Genomic DNA, 17,162 nt, shown 5'->3' on the forward strand with positions numbered 1-17,162 from the left:
TTTTTTTAAGTAACTGGAGCTCTACTTTGCTACTTTTTGTCATTATTGCCACTCTTTCCATGCTTAGGGATTTCTGATCATATGAGTAGACAATTATGACATCAGCCAGCTAAAGAGAAAGTAAATAAAAATACTTATTTAATGAATCTTTATTCATGGGAAAAACCTAAGGCAAGAAGTACCTTAATCATTTCGGTACGCTGACATTCTGGATCACGACCAGCCATGGGTAAGATTCTAATTTTCTGTGTCTTTGAACATCTATCAGCAAGTGACAAGGTCATCTTCCTATGTGTGGCACTGTCTGTAGAATGAGGTCTGTCAGAAAATGAGCAAAAATGTATTACTACTTAATAAATGTGTCTAAAAGCTAATCACCAATATTCATTATATGAACATTAACATATTTGTAAAAATTAACAAACTGCAAAATACATACCATTCCATAAGTTTGAATAAAGAAGTAGTTTTTAAACTTTTTTTATTGCTTAGTATATTCATAAATTTCTAAATCTGTCCTGGCCCTGAGAGTGGGGGAAGAGAGGAAGAACTTCTGTTCTATATGCCCTAATGACAACTGATTAGAGGAAGTAAAGTGGAGGGATTTCTGGAAAGGGAGGCATGAAATAGTTGTTGTTTTTTTAAGTGTACACAACTATGATAATCAAGATGAAGAAAAGATTGAAAAATAACAAAAATGGCTCAGATGCTAGAGGACTGAGATAACAAAGTACAGATTATCTCTGTAAGACACATTAAGAAAAGCATTTCAGAAGTCCTAAGAAATTAATTGTAAAGTTCTAAAAGGTCTGGTTAAGACAGCATGATATAGTAAAAAAGAACAAAAAGACTGGAACCAGAAACCTCAGTTGGAACCGCAGCTGTACAGTCACTTGCATGACAACCACAGACAACTCAATCCCACTCAGACTTAATTGTCTATTCAAAAATTCAGCAATTCATTAAGCTCCTACCATGTGGGACACACTGTGTTAAGCACATAGTATTGAAAAAATTTTAAAAGGCAGACCCAATAGTCAAGGAAAACACATTCAATATATAAGCTTTCTAAGGCATGGCAACTTATTTGGCAACTGACGAAATGAATAGGAGCAAAGTCAAAGATGAAGCTAAAGTTTTAAGCCTAATGATGAGTAGAATATAATTATAAACATGCTATTAATAATATAATGACATAATATTATACTAGCTACCGAACAGAGTGACAGAGAGCCAAGTTTTGTAACCAGGAAGATCTGGGTTTCAGTTCCTACTCTGATACAAGTTGGCTACAAGCACAAAATAAGTTGTATAAGAGTTGCCCATCTGTACTGCTGGAGGAAGTTCCTTAATGAGGTATTATAATACCAAAGAAGTCATAGATTTGGATTAAATCAATAAAAAGCAACAATAAAAGCTGACATTTACATATCATTACATGGCATTTTAATGTTTATAGGATGCTTAGAATATGATATCTTTTGATCTCCATGCCAAACCTGAGGTGGTAGATTACTGTCCCTGTTTAATGAGGAAATAGACTCAGAGAGGTACAGTGATTTGCCTATGATTCCACAGCTATTAAGTTCATTTTAATAACTGAGGAGGAGGGGCCACTTTGGGAGTCAAGATGATGAATTCATATAGGGTTTACTTCAGAATTCAAGGTATCAGTAGAACACTGAAATGGAGATGTCCAAAAGTCATCTGGGAGATTTAGAATTGGAGTTCAAGAATAGAAACTGAGGCTAGATATAAATAAGGGTCAGAATAAATGGTAAGATTTGGAGGTCCCTTTTAATAATACAGGAAGCCAATGATCCAGTGAAGGAAATCAGATAAATAAGAGAAAAACAAGGAAAGCCAAGTCAAGTGAATTTCTAGAAGGCTACAATGATCACTAGTATTCAAAAGCTACATAAATGTCAAAGAGAATGAGGCCAGAGAAAGAATCTTTGGACTTGGCAATTAGGTCATTAGCGATTTGGGACAGAATTCTTTTAGTAAAAGAATGAGATTCAAAGCCAGAAAGGAAACAATTTAGGACAAAGAAAATAAGATAGCCTAGACCAGAGATGTCCACTTAATTGGAAAATAACTTAACAAAGTAAATATACAATACAAATAGATAATATTAATTTGTGTTTTTTAGGCCAAGATAGGTCAGCAAGAATCCATTTTTATTTGAGTTTGACACCAATGATATAGACTACTCCTTCTGGATCTATAAAGGTGAAGGTGAGGAAAAGTATAGGACAATGGTTTGAAGAGATGCCAGGAAATGGTTAAAAGGACAGAAAATATCTGAGAATGTTTGTAGGAAGAAGGGAAGGGGGTGGATGATTAAAAGGATAAACTTACATAGGGGAGAGAATTGAACTATATCACATTTATCAGGTTTAATATTCTATCATCCGTTATATTATTTCATGACCCTAGGCAAACTTGTTAGCCATGATACACAAATAAGGTCTTCATATTATATCTGAGTAACTCAACAAAAAGGAAAAGAAATACTATGCAAAGTATTATTATCCTTCTATGCAAGCTAAACAAGCTTCCACACACCTTAAGGTACTATATAACAAATATTAGTTATTAATGTCACAAGAATTCCTTTTCCCAATATATTTTACCCTATCATAGTCCTGTCAGGCAGCTGATGCTACAACTAATATAAATGAACATTAAGAATAAGGGATAGGGACTAGACCTGTGAATTCAATGAAATAAGAGAACTTTCCCCAACACAATTTAGCATTTTCCCTGAAACCTAGAGTCTTAGAGAATTGCCTAGAGTGGAGGTATCAGTACCAACCAGATTAAAATATAATGAGAAATATTTAGCAAACAAAAAGAAAATACAATTGAATTCTCCATCATTGATCTAATGTACATTTGACAGATCTGAGGCTATACAATTTTTTATCTTTCTCGACAATCTGCAATATCTCTGCCCATGTTTCTTAATGCCAGCCTTTCTTCTCCTTACCATAAAATATGGAAAGGAATGGAATAGGCCTTTATAGAATGCATATTATGTACCAGGCACACAAAAGGAACGTGCTATGTTATACATACATGTCCTCTCTTCTCTCTTTCCTTTTATTAAGGATTTTTGTGTATGGTTTTTGAGTCAAAGCATGAAGCACATTTTGCTCAGGTGGCTAATGTGCCACAGGATGAGTGGAGGTGAAGGTTAAATACTGTCAAAGGAAAAAACTACAAAGAGCTTAGCTTTTGCATAGCTCTCCTCTCACCAAATACAATGTAAATAATTGTCAAGTTATTTATTAGCGATCAAGCAACCAAAGGAAGCACCTATGAACAGTAGTATTCATTATGTAACAATATAACTGGGTCAGCAGTATACTGCTATGGGCCATCTGCCAGAATAAGGATTGTGTTATATAAAGGACCTGTACATAGTTAGTGGGTATATTTTGTAAAAGCTCACTGAATATAATGTCCAGGACCTGCAGAGTGTCTTATACCTAACAGGTGCATAAGAAATCTTTATTGAATTGAGTTGTTGAATTAAGAAAAGCCACTAGTTATCCTATATATTCCTCCAGAAACAGTGCTAGGTACTGAGAAAACTCTCATGATGATCATATCCTGTCAGGAGGGTCAGCACGTACATAAATGCAAAAACATAAGAGATAAATAAAAGTCCATTTAGGGAGAAAAGAGACTAATGGTTGCAGTGAACAGAAAGGGCCTCATTTATTAGAAAGTGGCACTTAAACTGATTGCTGAAGGAAGGGAAGGATTCTAAAAGGCAGAAGTAAGAAGGGAATGTACTCCAGGCATGAAAGATAATCTGTGCAAAGACACAGATGGAAGACACAGTGTTGTGTAGGAGGAACAACAGGACCAGTCTGGCTAAATTTGAGAGTGTATGAAGTGAAGTAATGCACAATAAGTCCTTTACACACCAAACAGAGAAATTTGTATTTAATCCTCAAATTCAGTGAAATTTATTAAGTAAGAGGACAACAAGGTCAGACCTGTGCTTTAGGAATATCACTTCTGCAGCTTTATAGAGGCTAAACTGGAATGAACAACTAACTTGAAGCAAAGAAACCAATTAGGAGACTATTATAAGAGTCCAGGCAACAGGTAATAATAATCTTAACAAGAATCAGAACCATGTGAATAGAGAAGAAGAGACAGAAGCGAGAGTAAAATTGAAAAGAACTGGCAAATAACTAGGTATAGTATAAGGAAGAGGGAAAAGGCATGGATGACTTTGAGTTGCAAACTTGGATGAATATTTAAAACAAACATGTAGTAATAAAAAACAATTTTGAAAATTTATTACATATAGCTACAGAAAGATAAATTAGGAACAATAGATGAAAGTTTCTGTGAGGCAAAGTTCAGTTAAATATTTCAATCAATCAACATGCAATTAAGTGCCTAATATGTCCTGGCCATCATGGTTGGCACTGGAGATAAAAAAATATAATAAATGAAAGTATCTCTATACTCTATAGAAAGAATATGAGAAAATGGGGAAGCATACACACATAAGGATATGTAGACATTAAGTATATTTGCATACATAGATACATATTATATAGAAAGTATATGTCTACAAAGATATACACTTAAGTATATATATGTATATATATATATATAGAGAGAGAGAGAATAAATATGAAGAGAACAAAGCAAACACATATAATGTAGTTAAATAAAAAGTATTTGGAGAGTAAGAACAGTAACAGCTGAGGAGCTCTGGTGTAGAAAGTGGCACTTCAGTTGCCTTTTGAAGAAAGCAAAGAGTTCTATGAAGCAGAGGTGCGGAGAAAATGGTCTGGGGGACACCTAGTACAAAGGGTTGGAGAGAAGAGACAAATGTCAACAGTCAGAAGGCCAGCTTGCTGTGATCACAGACTGTAGGACAAGGGCCCAATTGTGAAGGGCTTCATAGATAAACAGGAGGCAATATTTGTTGCTATAAGTAAGAAGCCTCTGTAGCTGACTGAGTAGAGGGGATCATATGGACAGATGGAACAGAATCACTTTGGCAGCCATGCACACAATGTTCGAAACAGGGAGAATCTTGAAGTCAAGAAACCAATTAGAAAGGTACTATAATAATCTAGGCAAGATATTACTAAACTAAGGTGATAGTTCTGTGAACAGAGTGAAGGGGTAAGATAATTGAGGTGGTAGAAACAATAAGATATGGAAACTGACTGGATAGGAAGGGTGAGAAGAAGTGAGGAATTAAAAAGAAACTCTCATAGTTACAAATGTTAACATATTAGTAATCTGGATATTGAACGAGTCAGACAACATTCTCCCTTCCCAGAAGAGGAAGGCTGGAAGACTACTATCCCTTCAGCAGAAATAAGAAAGTCTGGAAGAGAAAAACATTGAGGGGGAAAAGATAATGAGCTCAGTCTGAATTTGAGATATATCTGGGATATTAAAGTCTGAAATGTCCAATAGGCAATTAGGGATATAGTACTGAAACTTGAAAGAGAGAACAGGACTGGATATATATATATATATATATATATGCATATATATATTTCTACGAATCATCTTCAGAGACAGTTAATCTCACAGGAACTGATAGATTTCCAAGAGTGTAGGGGGGGGAAAGGGATTAGGAAATAGCACTGGGGAACATCTAGTTAGAGGGAGTGATATGGATAATGAGCCAGCAAAGGAGACTAAGGAGTGGTCAGGCAGGTAGGAGAAGAAATAGGAGAAAAAAGTGTCAAGAGAACCCAGAGAGGAAAGAGTGTCCAGGAAAGGGTAGTCAATAGAATCAAATGCAGCAGAGAAGTCAAGAAGGATTAAGACTGAGAAAAAAACCCATCTAATTTGGCAGTTTACAGATTACTGGTACTAAATGAATATTTACCTGAAGGTTAGTTTTGTCTTGAAAACAGCTTGTCCCTGAAGACCGGTGCCTTGTCTTATAAACAGATGATTGTGATCCCCTTGCAATGGTGCTTTGTAGACATCAAAAACTTCATTGCCTAGATGAAGTGACATGCTTAAGAAAGAAAAAATACTGAGCATGTTAGCAATGTGGATATTTAATGAGTCATACAATATTCTTCCTTATTTTTTCATTTAAAACAATAAAAGCACCTGATACTAGAGAATATAAACCTTCCTTCACTTTTTGAATATTCTGCCAGATCAGCTAACAAATTGGTTAATTTTACTTAACTGATTTGGGGGATATATTCAGAAATGAATGTGATATAAAGATAACAGGCACTCTTAAAAATCTTTTTAAAATAACAACTCTAGCAACATATAATTCAGAAAAGAACAAGAATGGAAATAAAATCAGTATGAAAAATTAATCTATTGCTGGGAAATGTACAAAGCTAAAATAAAATCTATCTTTTCAATTAGAACATAATTTAAATCTGAGATTTTCCCAAGACTATTAATAAATAAATAATAGTTTCCAAAAATACTGAGGCAATTAGTGTTATATCAGTAGGTGATCTCTCTCCTCTATCTTTATGTGCTCTGGCCAAAAGGGAAGGTGGCACTTTATTGCCACCATAATTAAAAGTGTATCACAAACTCACCCTCCTCATCAGTTATTTTTACAATGACCTGTGAAAAACTAAAGATCTAGGTGCTGACCAAATTCTTGGTTAAATTTAGCTAAAGTCCCCATTCAAAGATTCCACTCCATCTAACATTTCAGTCTTCTGTATTTCCCTCTGTATTTCAAAACTTTTCTTTCATTTGTTGAAAAACAGAATGTTAATCTCAACTAACCTTCCATCTGACCACTTGACAATTCGAGCATTACTTTCACGAATATCATTTCCTTCTTCATCCCTCCTCATTCGCCACCGAATAGTGTTCTCTACCTGTTTAAAAAAAAATATATAGATAGATACATATACATAGATACACATACATACATACATACAGAGAGAGAGAGAGAGAGAGAGCCAAATTGTTAAAAATTATTGTCCTTGTCTTCCCACCTACCAAATAAAAGCATAATCATAAAGTAGCATAAAGAGTACATGGGTTTGTTGATCAGTAGACATACTTCTGCCATGAACTAATTATAGTTAAATGACCTGAGATAAATAATTTAATCTCTCTTTGCCTTATTTTCTCATTTGCACGAAAACTAATGTGCCATGATTTACCACACAGATTTACTTTGGGTAAAGCTTTCTGTAAATCCTAAATAGATACATAAATTTGTTATCATTCATATTAATAGAAATAGCAGATACACATTGAATCTGTCAATAACAAATGGCAAAAAAAAAATGCTGGCTTGGCAAATGAAGCAAAACTATATTCCCTAATGTTCAATTATCAATCACTAATAAACACATCTGAATAAGAGCTTCCTATATCTAATATAAAGACTACTAACTACATGCAGGTGTTCCTATCACCACCTGGATGGAACACAGCAGCCTTTCTGGGAGGTTCTTTAACTTGTCACTGCCTTTATAAGATAAAATTCTATCAGCCCTTATCATAGGTCCTCTCCTCCTTTTTTTTCCTTCCCCTAAAAATCACAGTAAGCAGGCAATCAAAAAAAAAAAAATCCAAGTAGTGGTAGTTATTCTCATCTTCCTTCCCCACACAAAAAACTTGAAATATATGCACATACTAGTATAAACAAAAAAACCTGACATATTAAACTATGCCTCCACTATGTGAAAAACACTACTGTGGAATTACAAAACGAATTAGGTGGTGGCTTTCACATTAAAAAATGACATAACTAAGCCACTGTTAGCAGGATATGCTCAATTCTTTCTTCATTAAAAGGTACCATATATATGCTACTCCATTTGAAGATATACATATATACATTTAATAATGTAAATAAACGGCACATAGTTAGAAATTGTTGCCAAAGCCTTTCCTGTTAACTGTTTAATTCAGGATCTGCACACATTGTTCCTTTACTCATTGACCAGTTTAATTTTATGGCCACAGAAAGTGTCTGAGTTTTTATGTAGACCTAAATTTAACTGATCTACTTTTTAATGTCAGAGAAATCATTAAAATTTCTTATTTTTCATGACATACCAAAGTTTTGAATTTTTAAAAATTCTGAGTTACACACAGATGTTCAAGACCATACTAAGGTTTAGGATGAAAAAAAATTGGGGGAAGATGTCAATTTAAAAAAAAAAAGTCTGAGGTTTTATGGTCTAACATTAAAAAAACACACAACTATGAAATATCATGAAAAATAGGAAAAGGAAAGAGCAAAAATTAGAGGACAAGGCAAACAGTTGATAGGCCTATCGGAGTAGATCACAGGCAATTAAAACAAGGAAGAGTAGCTATTAAAATAAAGGGAAGAGGGGCAGCTGGGTAGCTCAGTGGATTGAGAGCCAGGCCTAGAGATGGAAGGTCCTAGGTTAAAATCTGGCCTCAGACACTTCCCAGCTGTGTGATCCTGGGCAAGTCACTTAACCCCCATTGCCTAGCCCTTACCACTCTTCTGCCTTGGAACCAATACACAGTATTGATTCTAAGACAGAAGGTAAGGGCTTAAAAAAATGGGAAGAGTTGAAAAAACAATAGGGATTAAGAAAGAGAATCAATATAGCAATGAAATATTATTAATATTTTATAATTTAGAAAACATTATAGACAGACATAAAAATATTCAGTGCTAATAAGAAATTATGTGTTCTCAAGGAAAATAAAAATTAGGGCAAGAGTCAAGAAAGAATTTAAATATCAGTTTGTAATTGCTAGGTATTGGGCAAAAATCCCTTAACCTCTTTTGACCTTCACTTTTTAATCTGAAAAATAGGGATGTTGCTATCTGATTTTATAAACCAAAAGAACACTAATAGACAGAAACATCAATAGAAAGTTATCCTTACATTTTGAGGCCCTTTCTAACAAAGTCCTTTAGGCATTTGAGTATTAAACCCACTTGGGCAAGTTTCAGGATAACTTTGCCCCTAATGAATTCTGCTCTAAAAGAGAATGGTATAACAAGAAGTTGCCCAGTTATGTCAATTCTACCCTGTCAATAACTCTCATGAGTATCTCCTGCTCTTCTAGTAACATGATAGATAGCCTAGTCAAATCCTCATCACCAATGGTCATAGTCTCTCCATATTCTAATCTTTCTTGGTCCTGGCTCCCTTTCTCCTCTAATATACATATGGCCTCATCTGAGCATTTTTGGCCATCAGCCACCTGGCTCCATCAGGCTTCCTATGCTTATCACACATGACCACCCCTTTTGTATTCTCCTTTGCAGGCAAACTAGACTACAAGCTATTTCCTAGAACTCCAGTACGCATTTGTGCAATCTCTCCCCAAAGCATTCCAAAAAGAATAGATCTCTACTCCAGGAGATTCTTCAAATAGCTGCCAAAATGATTTTCCTAAAGCACAGATCTGACCATGTCAGTCCCCTGCTCAATAAACTCCAGTAGTTCCCTATTAACCTCTGAGGCAAAATACTAATTCTTTTATTTGGCTTTTAAAGTATTTCACAACCAGTCCCCCATTTACCTTTCCAGCTTCATCATATATTACTTCACTTTCTACACTCTATAGTTACTCAAATTAATCCTCTTGTTCCTCACACATCACAGCCTCTGTGTCTTTGAACCAACTCCCATATCTGCAATAGCCTCTCTCCCATGCTTCCTTCAAGACTTGGATCAAACACTATTTTCTATGTGAAACTTTTGCTAATCCTCAATCCTCACCAAGTGCTAGTATTCTCCCTTCCTAAACTACCTTGCAATTACTTTCTATTTACTCTATTTGAATATATGTATAGGTACATGTTGTCTTCGTTGGCCAAACATAACATTCCTTATTCCTTGATAGCAGGGACTGCTTCACTTTTGTCATTCTCTACCTCTTAGACCCTTCCTTTAATTTCAAGTCTCAGTTCAGTTGCCAACCCTGTGAAGTTTCCTGACTTCCTCAGTTGTTAATGCTTTCTCTCTTCTTAAATTATTTTATTTACTTCTCTGTGTCCTACCAATAGAAAATAAATAAGCTCCAAGGACTTCTTCATTTTATCTTTATAACCCCAGGATCTGGCACATAGTAGAAAAAAGGGACCTTAAAGATAATGTAGTCTGACTCCTTGATATTATAGTTAAGGAATCTAAGGTTTATAGAGATTAAATGATTTCTTCAAGGTTTCAACTAGCAAATAATAGAGCTAGAATTCAAACTTGGGTATTCTGACACTAAATCCAGCACCTTTTCCACCGAGTGGACTCCAGGATTGAATCTGAAACTTAAGAGTGGCAAAACTCTTCATTGTTCATGTTCCAAATCAGTTTAAGATAATTTGCAAAAATGTAGACACTTTTTAAAAGTTGTGTGTCTAGAAAACACTACAGATTATAGTAGTACAGTTTCAAATAACAGAAGTCTAACCTGATAACCTATTATAAGCTTAAAAATGTCTCCTGTGAGCTAATGCCACCCCATTCTCACATGCTAAATATTCGGTCTTCTAGGTTAAAAGGCTAATCAGCACTTCTTTTTAATTAAAGATTATAAGAGCTACATTAAGATGCCTCAAGTTTTAGTATAGTTTTAGGCTCTCGAGTTTAAGCTTATAGAGCTCTATAGCTTCAAACTACCCTAAGACTTTTGGGACACCCTGTACGGTATTAGATGTAAGTGAGAAGTGAGACCTTAATTAAGGGTTCTTTCATCATGTAATTAAAGGCACTGAGAAAGCGAAGGCTTTAGAAACATGGCACTATCCAAAGTACTATGTATAGGAAACAAAGGTATCTGAACATGACTGTGTATCATCCACAGAATCAAATTCAAATCAGTAACAAACACTGAGCACCTACAATGTGTAAGAAATTGTAAGACTTACCTATTTCAGATAGCTAGCTAGAACACATTCCCTGGGAATGGGTACTGAAGGAAATGTCTATCAACTTATCTATAAGAAAGTCAAGAAACTATTACTGCAAATAAGTGATAACTGGACAGAAAAATATTATCTTCTAGGAAAAGAAATATTTCCTTCAATCAATATCAAAATCAAATCAATAATTATTTATTCTCTTCTGATTTATCTGCTGGATACAGACAATCAAGAAAATCGCCAGTTATTGCATGTCCTACACTTAATGAAAGGGATTCAAAAACTACAAAAAGGGAATACATGATAATACCTTAAGCTTTAACCTGGTTCTACCTTCTTCATCAAGCATCTCTTCATCTTCAAATTCATCTTCATAATACTGGGGATCAAAAGGTCTACAAATGGACAAAAATATCATTTGATGTCAGTCATATTTAGTATGTGATCAATATTATAGGAGAATGCTTAAGTAAAATACATAAAAATGTTTTTAAACATATAGACTAGGTACCTTCAGAAATAATTTAATAGTGTTACTTAAATTATTGTTATATTGTTATATATATTTTGTGCTAATATATATGACGTGAAATAAATTCCATACATAATGATTCAGAATAAATATTCCTTTTTTCCTGGATATTCTTTTTTTCCCCCTATGCCTTCTAGTATATAGACAATAGGTAACAGTAGTTTAATAGTGAAACTGAATTGGAGAAAATCCATCATGTTGAATAACTTGTTTTTAAATAATATTAATACTGTTTTAGTGGTCCAAAAACTAGAGAAGAACTAAATTAGAGTTTCTTAAGTTGATTTATTGTGATATTTATTTTCAGTTTATCTAGTGAACTGTCCTAAACCTTTTTATTTCTCCTTTAGGTCTTACACTTGTCATTAATACTTTCAAAACTATGATATCTAACACATAAGAAATTAGCAAATTATGTGAAATAACAATATATTCAAATTTTAGCACGTCATGTTTAAATTCTTTATTATGCCCACTTTTCCCAGTGTTTCACTAATGCTGACTATTAAACGAAATACTGTATTTAGCTGTGTGAATAGTTCATTTTATGTCTACCTTATCTTCTTCCTCTTATGCGTTTTGAAAGGGACCTAAGCCCTGGGAGACTCCCTCACCCAGGACTCTCTACTACACTTCCTCTGACACCTCCCACTTCCTTTGTCCTTAGTCAGTTTGCTCTCCAGCTACACATCAGAGGTCTAAACAATATGCATTTTGCTTGTATTTTATTTTTATAATGTGGAATATTAGACTAATTCCTATATTTTTAGAGGTATGGGTTTTATTGAGGAGACTCTGAAATATATTATAAAGTCATCAACAAGTGGAACATTTGGAAAAGTTCACTATTAATTGGTAATTTTTTTCTTTTGAACTTTCTATAACAATAACTAACATCTCATGTGATTATATATCTCCTTGTTAAACACTCATTGTCGGCAATCTAAAGAAGAAAAAAGTACTACTTCCATTTGGCTTTATCAAACTAAAATAAACTTTGATAAAGGATAACAGGAATATTATTCTATTAACAGATACTCCTATGAACTTTAGCAACCCCAATATAAAAGGCTGAGAAGTAGCCATTTAACCAAAATTAAAAGATAAACTTAAATAAATTCTGAGCTACTGCTAAAAAATAGTCTTCTCCACAGTCACTTCTAACTTATCTGACAATCAATCAAAGGGCAAAAGGGATAACCCAATCAACCTTTATATGGATCGTCACTGATAGGTACTCCTCTAATTATATAGCTCCATTCTTAATTCCCTTGGCTAAATGCATGATGAGTTGGAGTCAGGAAACTTTAATGGAACAGAAAGGATATCCTAATCCATCAATCAGCATTCCTGGCAACAAGAAGAGATTTCAAAACTCATTTGGGTATTAGAAGGAAATACCTGGAATTGCTCAGATAATATAAGAAAAATTATGCTTGGCACAATACTGAAAATGCAAATCACAAATGGTTGTTCAGCCTTTTCAATCCTGTTGAACTCTTCATGATCCCATTAGGAGTTTTCTTGGCAAAGATACTAGAGTAGTTTACCACTTCTTCCTCCAGCTGATTTTACAGATAAGAAACTGAAGTCAACAGGATATGACTTGACCAGGGTCATACAGTTAGGAAGTGTTGAGGTCAAATTGGAACTCAGGAAGATGAGTTTTGCTGACTCCAGGGCCTATCCACTGCACCACTTCGTCCTATAGCCCTGCCTAACAAATGACTTAGTTTCATATTAAAATTTCCTAAATAAAGCTTTAGAAGGATATCTTATATTTTAACTATAAAAATATGATAGGTATTATTTACAAATGTATCCAACTGCATAAGGAACAAAAAAAATACTGTTTCTACTCTAAAAGGTTTGTTCTGAAAATAAAACTTTAAAAAGGAACTCACATATACATTTTATCTCGTTTCCTCCTATCTTATTTTGAATGATGTCACTTTCATTCAAGCTTAGAAAAAAGAATCATTTGCCCTACCTGTTACACTTCATAACTTAATCTGAAGTATTTCAGAATAATTTTAGTAATTTTCCTTTTGGATTGATCTTTACTAAGAAGAGAGATTAGTTAAAACTCAAAACTCAATTTAAAAACATTAACTCTTGTCAAAAAGAGAATTTTGCAACAATTTTCTTGAAAGGCTTTGAAAATTATTTTTCCCCTCTAAGGTTGGTTGGTTTAGATGGTTTTATGACCACAGGCTGGGAAATGCCTGGCATTGGTAACAAGGAGTAGCACTAAGAGACTGAATAAATTTCTAAAACCACTAAAAAAAAAATTCTAAAGGAGTACCCACCCCATAGTAATCAAATTGTATCACATAGCTTCAAATATAAAGGATGCTGCCTTTTAAAAATTCAGTCAATAAATATTTAATAAGCACCTACTATGGGCCAAGCACTGCTGGAAATAACAAGGAAGGAAAATGAGAACTTGTACTTGAGGAACTGGTAATCTAATGGGGGAAACAACTTGTAAATATAAATAAGCTATATAAAGGATAAACTGTACATATTCAACAGAAAGAAGGCATCAGAATTAAAAGAGATTGAGAAAGGCTTCTAGTGGAAGGTGGGATTTTAGCTAGGATTTGAAGGAAACCAGAGAAACAAGGATGCAGAGGTGAGGAAAAAGAGCATTTCAGGCATGGGAAAAAGCAAGCAAAAAATGTCAGAAGATAGAGTACCCTATTCAATTAACCAGAAGGCCTGTGTCATTAGATGGAAGAGTATGTGGTAGAGAATAAGACCAGAAACAGGGGTAGGAGGAAAGCTGGAAAAAAGGCACATTAGAAAGGGCTCTGAATGTCCTACAGAATTTTATATTTGAACCTGAAGGTGATTAAAAGTTTACTGAGCAAGTAGGTGGCCTAATCAAATCTGTGCTAATTTGATAATTAAATAGAGGCTGGAATGAAATGGAGGAGCTTTTACGGTAGACAGACCTACAAACAGGCTATAACAACAATCCAGGGATGAACTCATAAGGGTCTGTATTAGGGTGGTAAAAGTGTCAGAGGAAAGGAGCCTATGAGAGAGGAAAAAATGACAAGTCTTGGCAACATATTAGACATGGGAGGTAGAAAATCAAGAATTAAAGATGACATCTAGATTGTAAGCTTAGGTGACTGGGATTTCTAAAATCACATAGTCAAGATTTCAAAATTATAAATTATTTTTTACTAAAGTGGTATGGCAACTTAATCATCAACTACAATGTAACAGAAATTTTCCTAAAAAATTTAAAATGAGAAAAAATAGCAGTATATCAGAAGTGCTATTTCACTATTAGAAAATCTATAATTCAGGACATTACCTGGGCTCCACACTGAGAAAGTTTGGCAGTTTGACAAAATACAAGTCATTTCCTAAATCAGTGTTTACTTTGGGTATTTCCACTTCTATTCTGGTCTCAGGAATAGGTTCTTCTTCCTGCTGCTCCTGAGGCAACCCATTTTCATCCTAATAAAGAAATTATGAAACTGAAGAACTGAAAAGGACATCAATCAAAGCCACCTAGACCAACTACACTGGTAAGATGGACACAAAGAAAAAGCAAGAAACCACAGAAAATAGTAATTTTTTTGGTCCTTCAATTGTTTCTGTTTGTAAGAGGATTAAAAATAGTGAAGAATAGGTTTATTTTTATTCATCTTGCATAAAATACTCAAATTTGAAAACAATTAATAACTATGTTAAGGAGACTTAATTAAATGAGCGCTGAAAAACTCTAGATCCAGATTTTTGAGTTAGGGAAATGCTTAAGTCCTCATAGTAATAATGATAATAACAAACATTCAAGTAGCACTTTAAAGTTTACAATATACTTGACAAACATAATCTCATTTGATCCTCACAAAGATTGAGGAAAGAAGGCACAATATTGTGCATATTTTACAGATGAGGATACCAAGGCATAGAGCTGATGTGATTTGCCAGGATCACAAGCCTAGCAAGTATGTGAGACAATATTCAAACTCAGGTGTGCCTGACTGCAAGTTCAGTGTGCTTCCCTCTACCTCATTTAGACATGTGTAGTGGCCTATTAAGATTTGCTGCATCTGTGTGCATATACCAATATGACACTGACAGACAGCTCTAAAATGCCAGAATAGCTTCCTTCTAGAAGTGATGCTCTTTTCCCTCTCTGCATGTTTCTTCTGGTGTAAACAAAATGCTCCTATTTTTAACATAGATAGATAGATAGATTAGATAGATATAGATATATCATCTATTTTCTTATTTCTTTTAAAGGGTATCAAGTTAATGTTGCTGAAATGAATGACACTTTAACTACAAGAGTAAAATGTGTCTACAAACAAAATATAGCATGACAAACTTCACAATGTCCCAATTCACATTTGTTAAAAAAAAAAGAGAAAAAGGTCACTTGACCCCCATTGCCTAGCCCTTACCACTCTTCTGCTTTGGAGCCAATACACAGTATTGACTCTAAGATGGAAGGTAAGGGTTTAAAAAAAAGAGAGAGAAAGAAAGAGAATATATTTGATTAAATTGCCTCAAGTAAGAGATAATTTGCTCACTAGCCTTCTGTGTCTATAGGTAACCACCAGGCTTTTCCCATACCAGGCAAGATAACAACAAAAACAATAATAGCTGGCATTTATATTCATATAGCATTTTAAGGTTTGCAAAGTGCTTTACAAATATGATCCCATTGATCCTAACAATAAAACTGGGGAAAAGTAGTATTATTACCCTCCAAAAAAATGTACAGGTGAGAAAACCAAGGCAGTTAGAGGTTAAACGACTTTCCCAGTGTCACACTGCTAACAGGTACCTGAGGTGAGATTTAAACTCAAGTTTTCCTGAATCCAGATCCAACATTCTATCTGTTATACCACCTACTTCCCTCATTTTACTCACAGAAACCTAATGTGGTGTATTCCTCAGAGATTTAAGAGACCTAAATGTGAGAAAACCTCTACTTTCTCCTACAGCCAATCTCCAACAGTTACTGTGAGTCCGTGAGGAATTCTTACTTTCACCAGAAGAATAGCAATGGTGAAAGAAGGCAAACAACAGAATCAAGATTCATGGCAAACAGAGTGCCATGGCAGAATTCCTAATATAGAATCCTTTATATAGATTCACATCCTTGACAGAGTTAAATTAGGCACATCAAAAATCATTTCCTACTTTTAAATAGTAATTGGTGAGAAATACAAAGCCTCTCCCTACCCAAGGGGTAGAACATTCTAATCTCTAAACTGGGATCCACACAGTCCTGGCCCCTGAGTTTAGCACCACTTGCCACATCATTGGCAGTAAGGCCAGATCCACCTAACATCCAAGAATATTCATTCCTTCTATTATCATGAGATGAGATGACCTTTCCTTTTAAGAATGGTTCCAGTTCTGAATTTTTGTTTACTCACAATGGGCTGTCCTGGAGTGGGTGGTTTGTCTTCCCCGTCACTCCCTGAAGAAATGTCATCTGCACCTCCAAATAGATCCATGGCTTCACTGTTATCTTCAGTGAATGAAAAAAAAAATACAACACTTTCCTATAACTGAAGTTATATGGACTATAACTCATAAGAACATATATAGGGATATTTGTGTCATGAAGTGAACCCAGATATACACAAGTCTGTGTCTAAACCACATGAAGGATCCCCTAGATTTTTGCAAAAATTGTCAAGGAGCCAGCTAACTAAAGTTGGTTTATTCAGGCAAGTCAACATTTATTTAGTACCTACTATGTACCATGCACCAAACCAGGCATTTTGTATGTTGGATATA

The 17,162-nt window shown here is 34.5% G+C and overlaps 1 protein-coding gene across 1 annotated transcript in view; it reads right to left on the minus strand.

The window, feature by feature from the left end:
• Positions 1-17,162, minus strand: part of LEO1 (LEO1 homolog, Paf1/RNA polymerase II complex component) — a 107,127-nt gene that overhangs the window by 22,322 nt on the left and 67,643 nt on the right. Inside the window, exons 5-10 of the mRNA XM_007479961.3 lie at positions 16,796-16,890; positions 14,713-14,858; positions 11,163-11,247; positions 6,769-6,863; positions 5,885-6,019; positions 183-318 (exon numbers count right to left, since the gene is read on the minus strand). Coding sequence (XP_007480023.2) covers positions 183-318; positions 5,885-6,019; positions 6,769-6,863; positions 11,163-11,247; positions 14,713-14,858; positions 16,796-16,890 — 692 coding nt within the window. The remainder of the gene's footprint in view (positions 1-182; positions 319-5,884; positions 6,020-6,768; positions 6,864-11,162; positions 11,248-14,712; positions 14,859-16,795; positions 16,891-17,162) is intronic.

The sequence above is a fragment of the Monodelphis domestica genome, chromosome 1 (assembly GCF_027887165.1).
Source record: "Monodelphis domestica isolate mMonDom1 chromosome 1, mMonDom1.pri, whole genome shotgun sequence".
NCBI lineage: Eukaryota > Metazoa > Chordata > Mammalia > Didelphimorphia > Didelphidae > Monodelphis > Monodelphis domestica.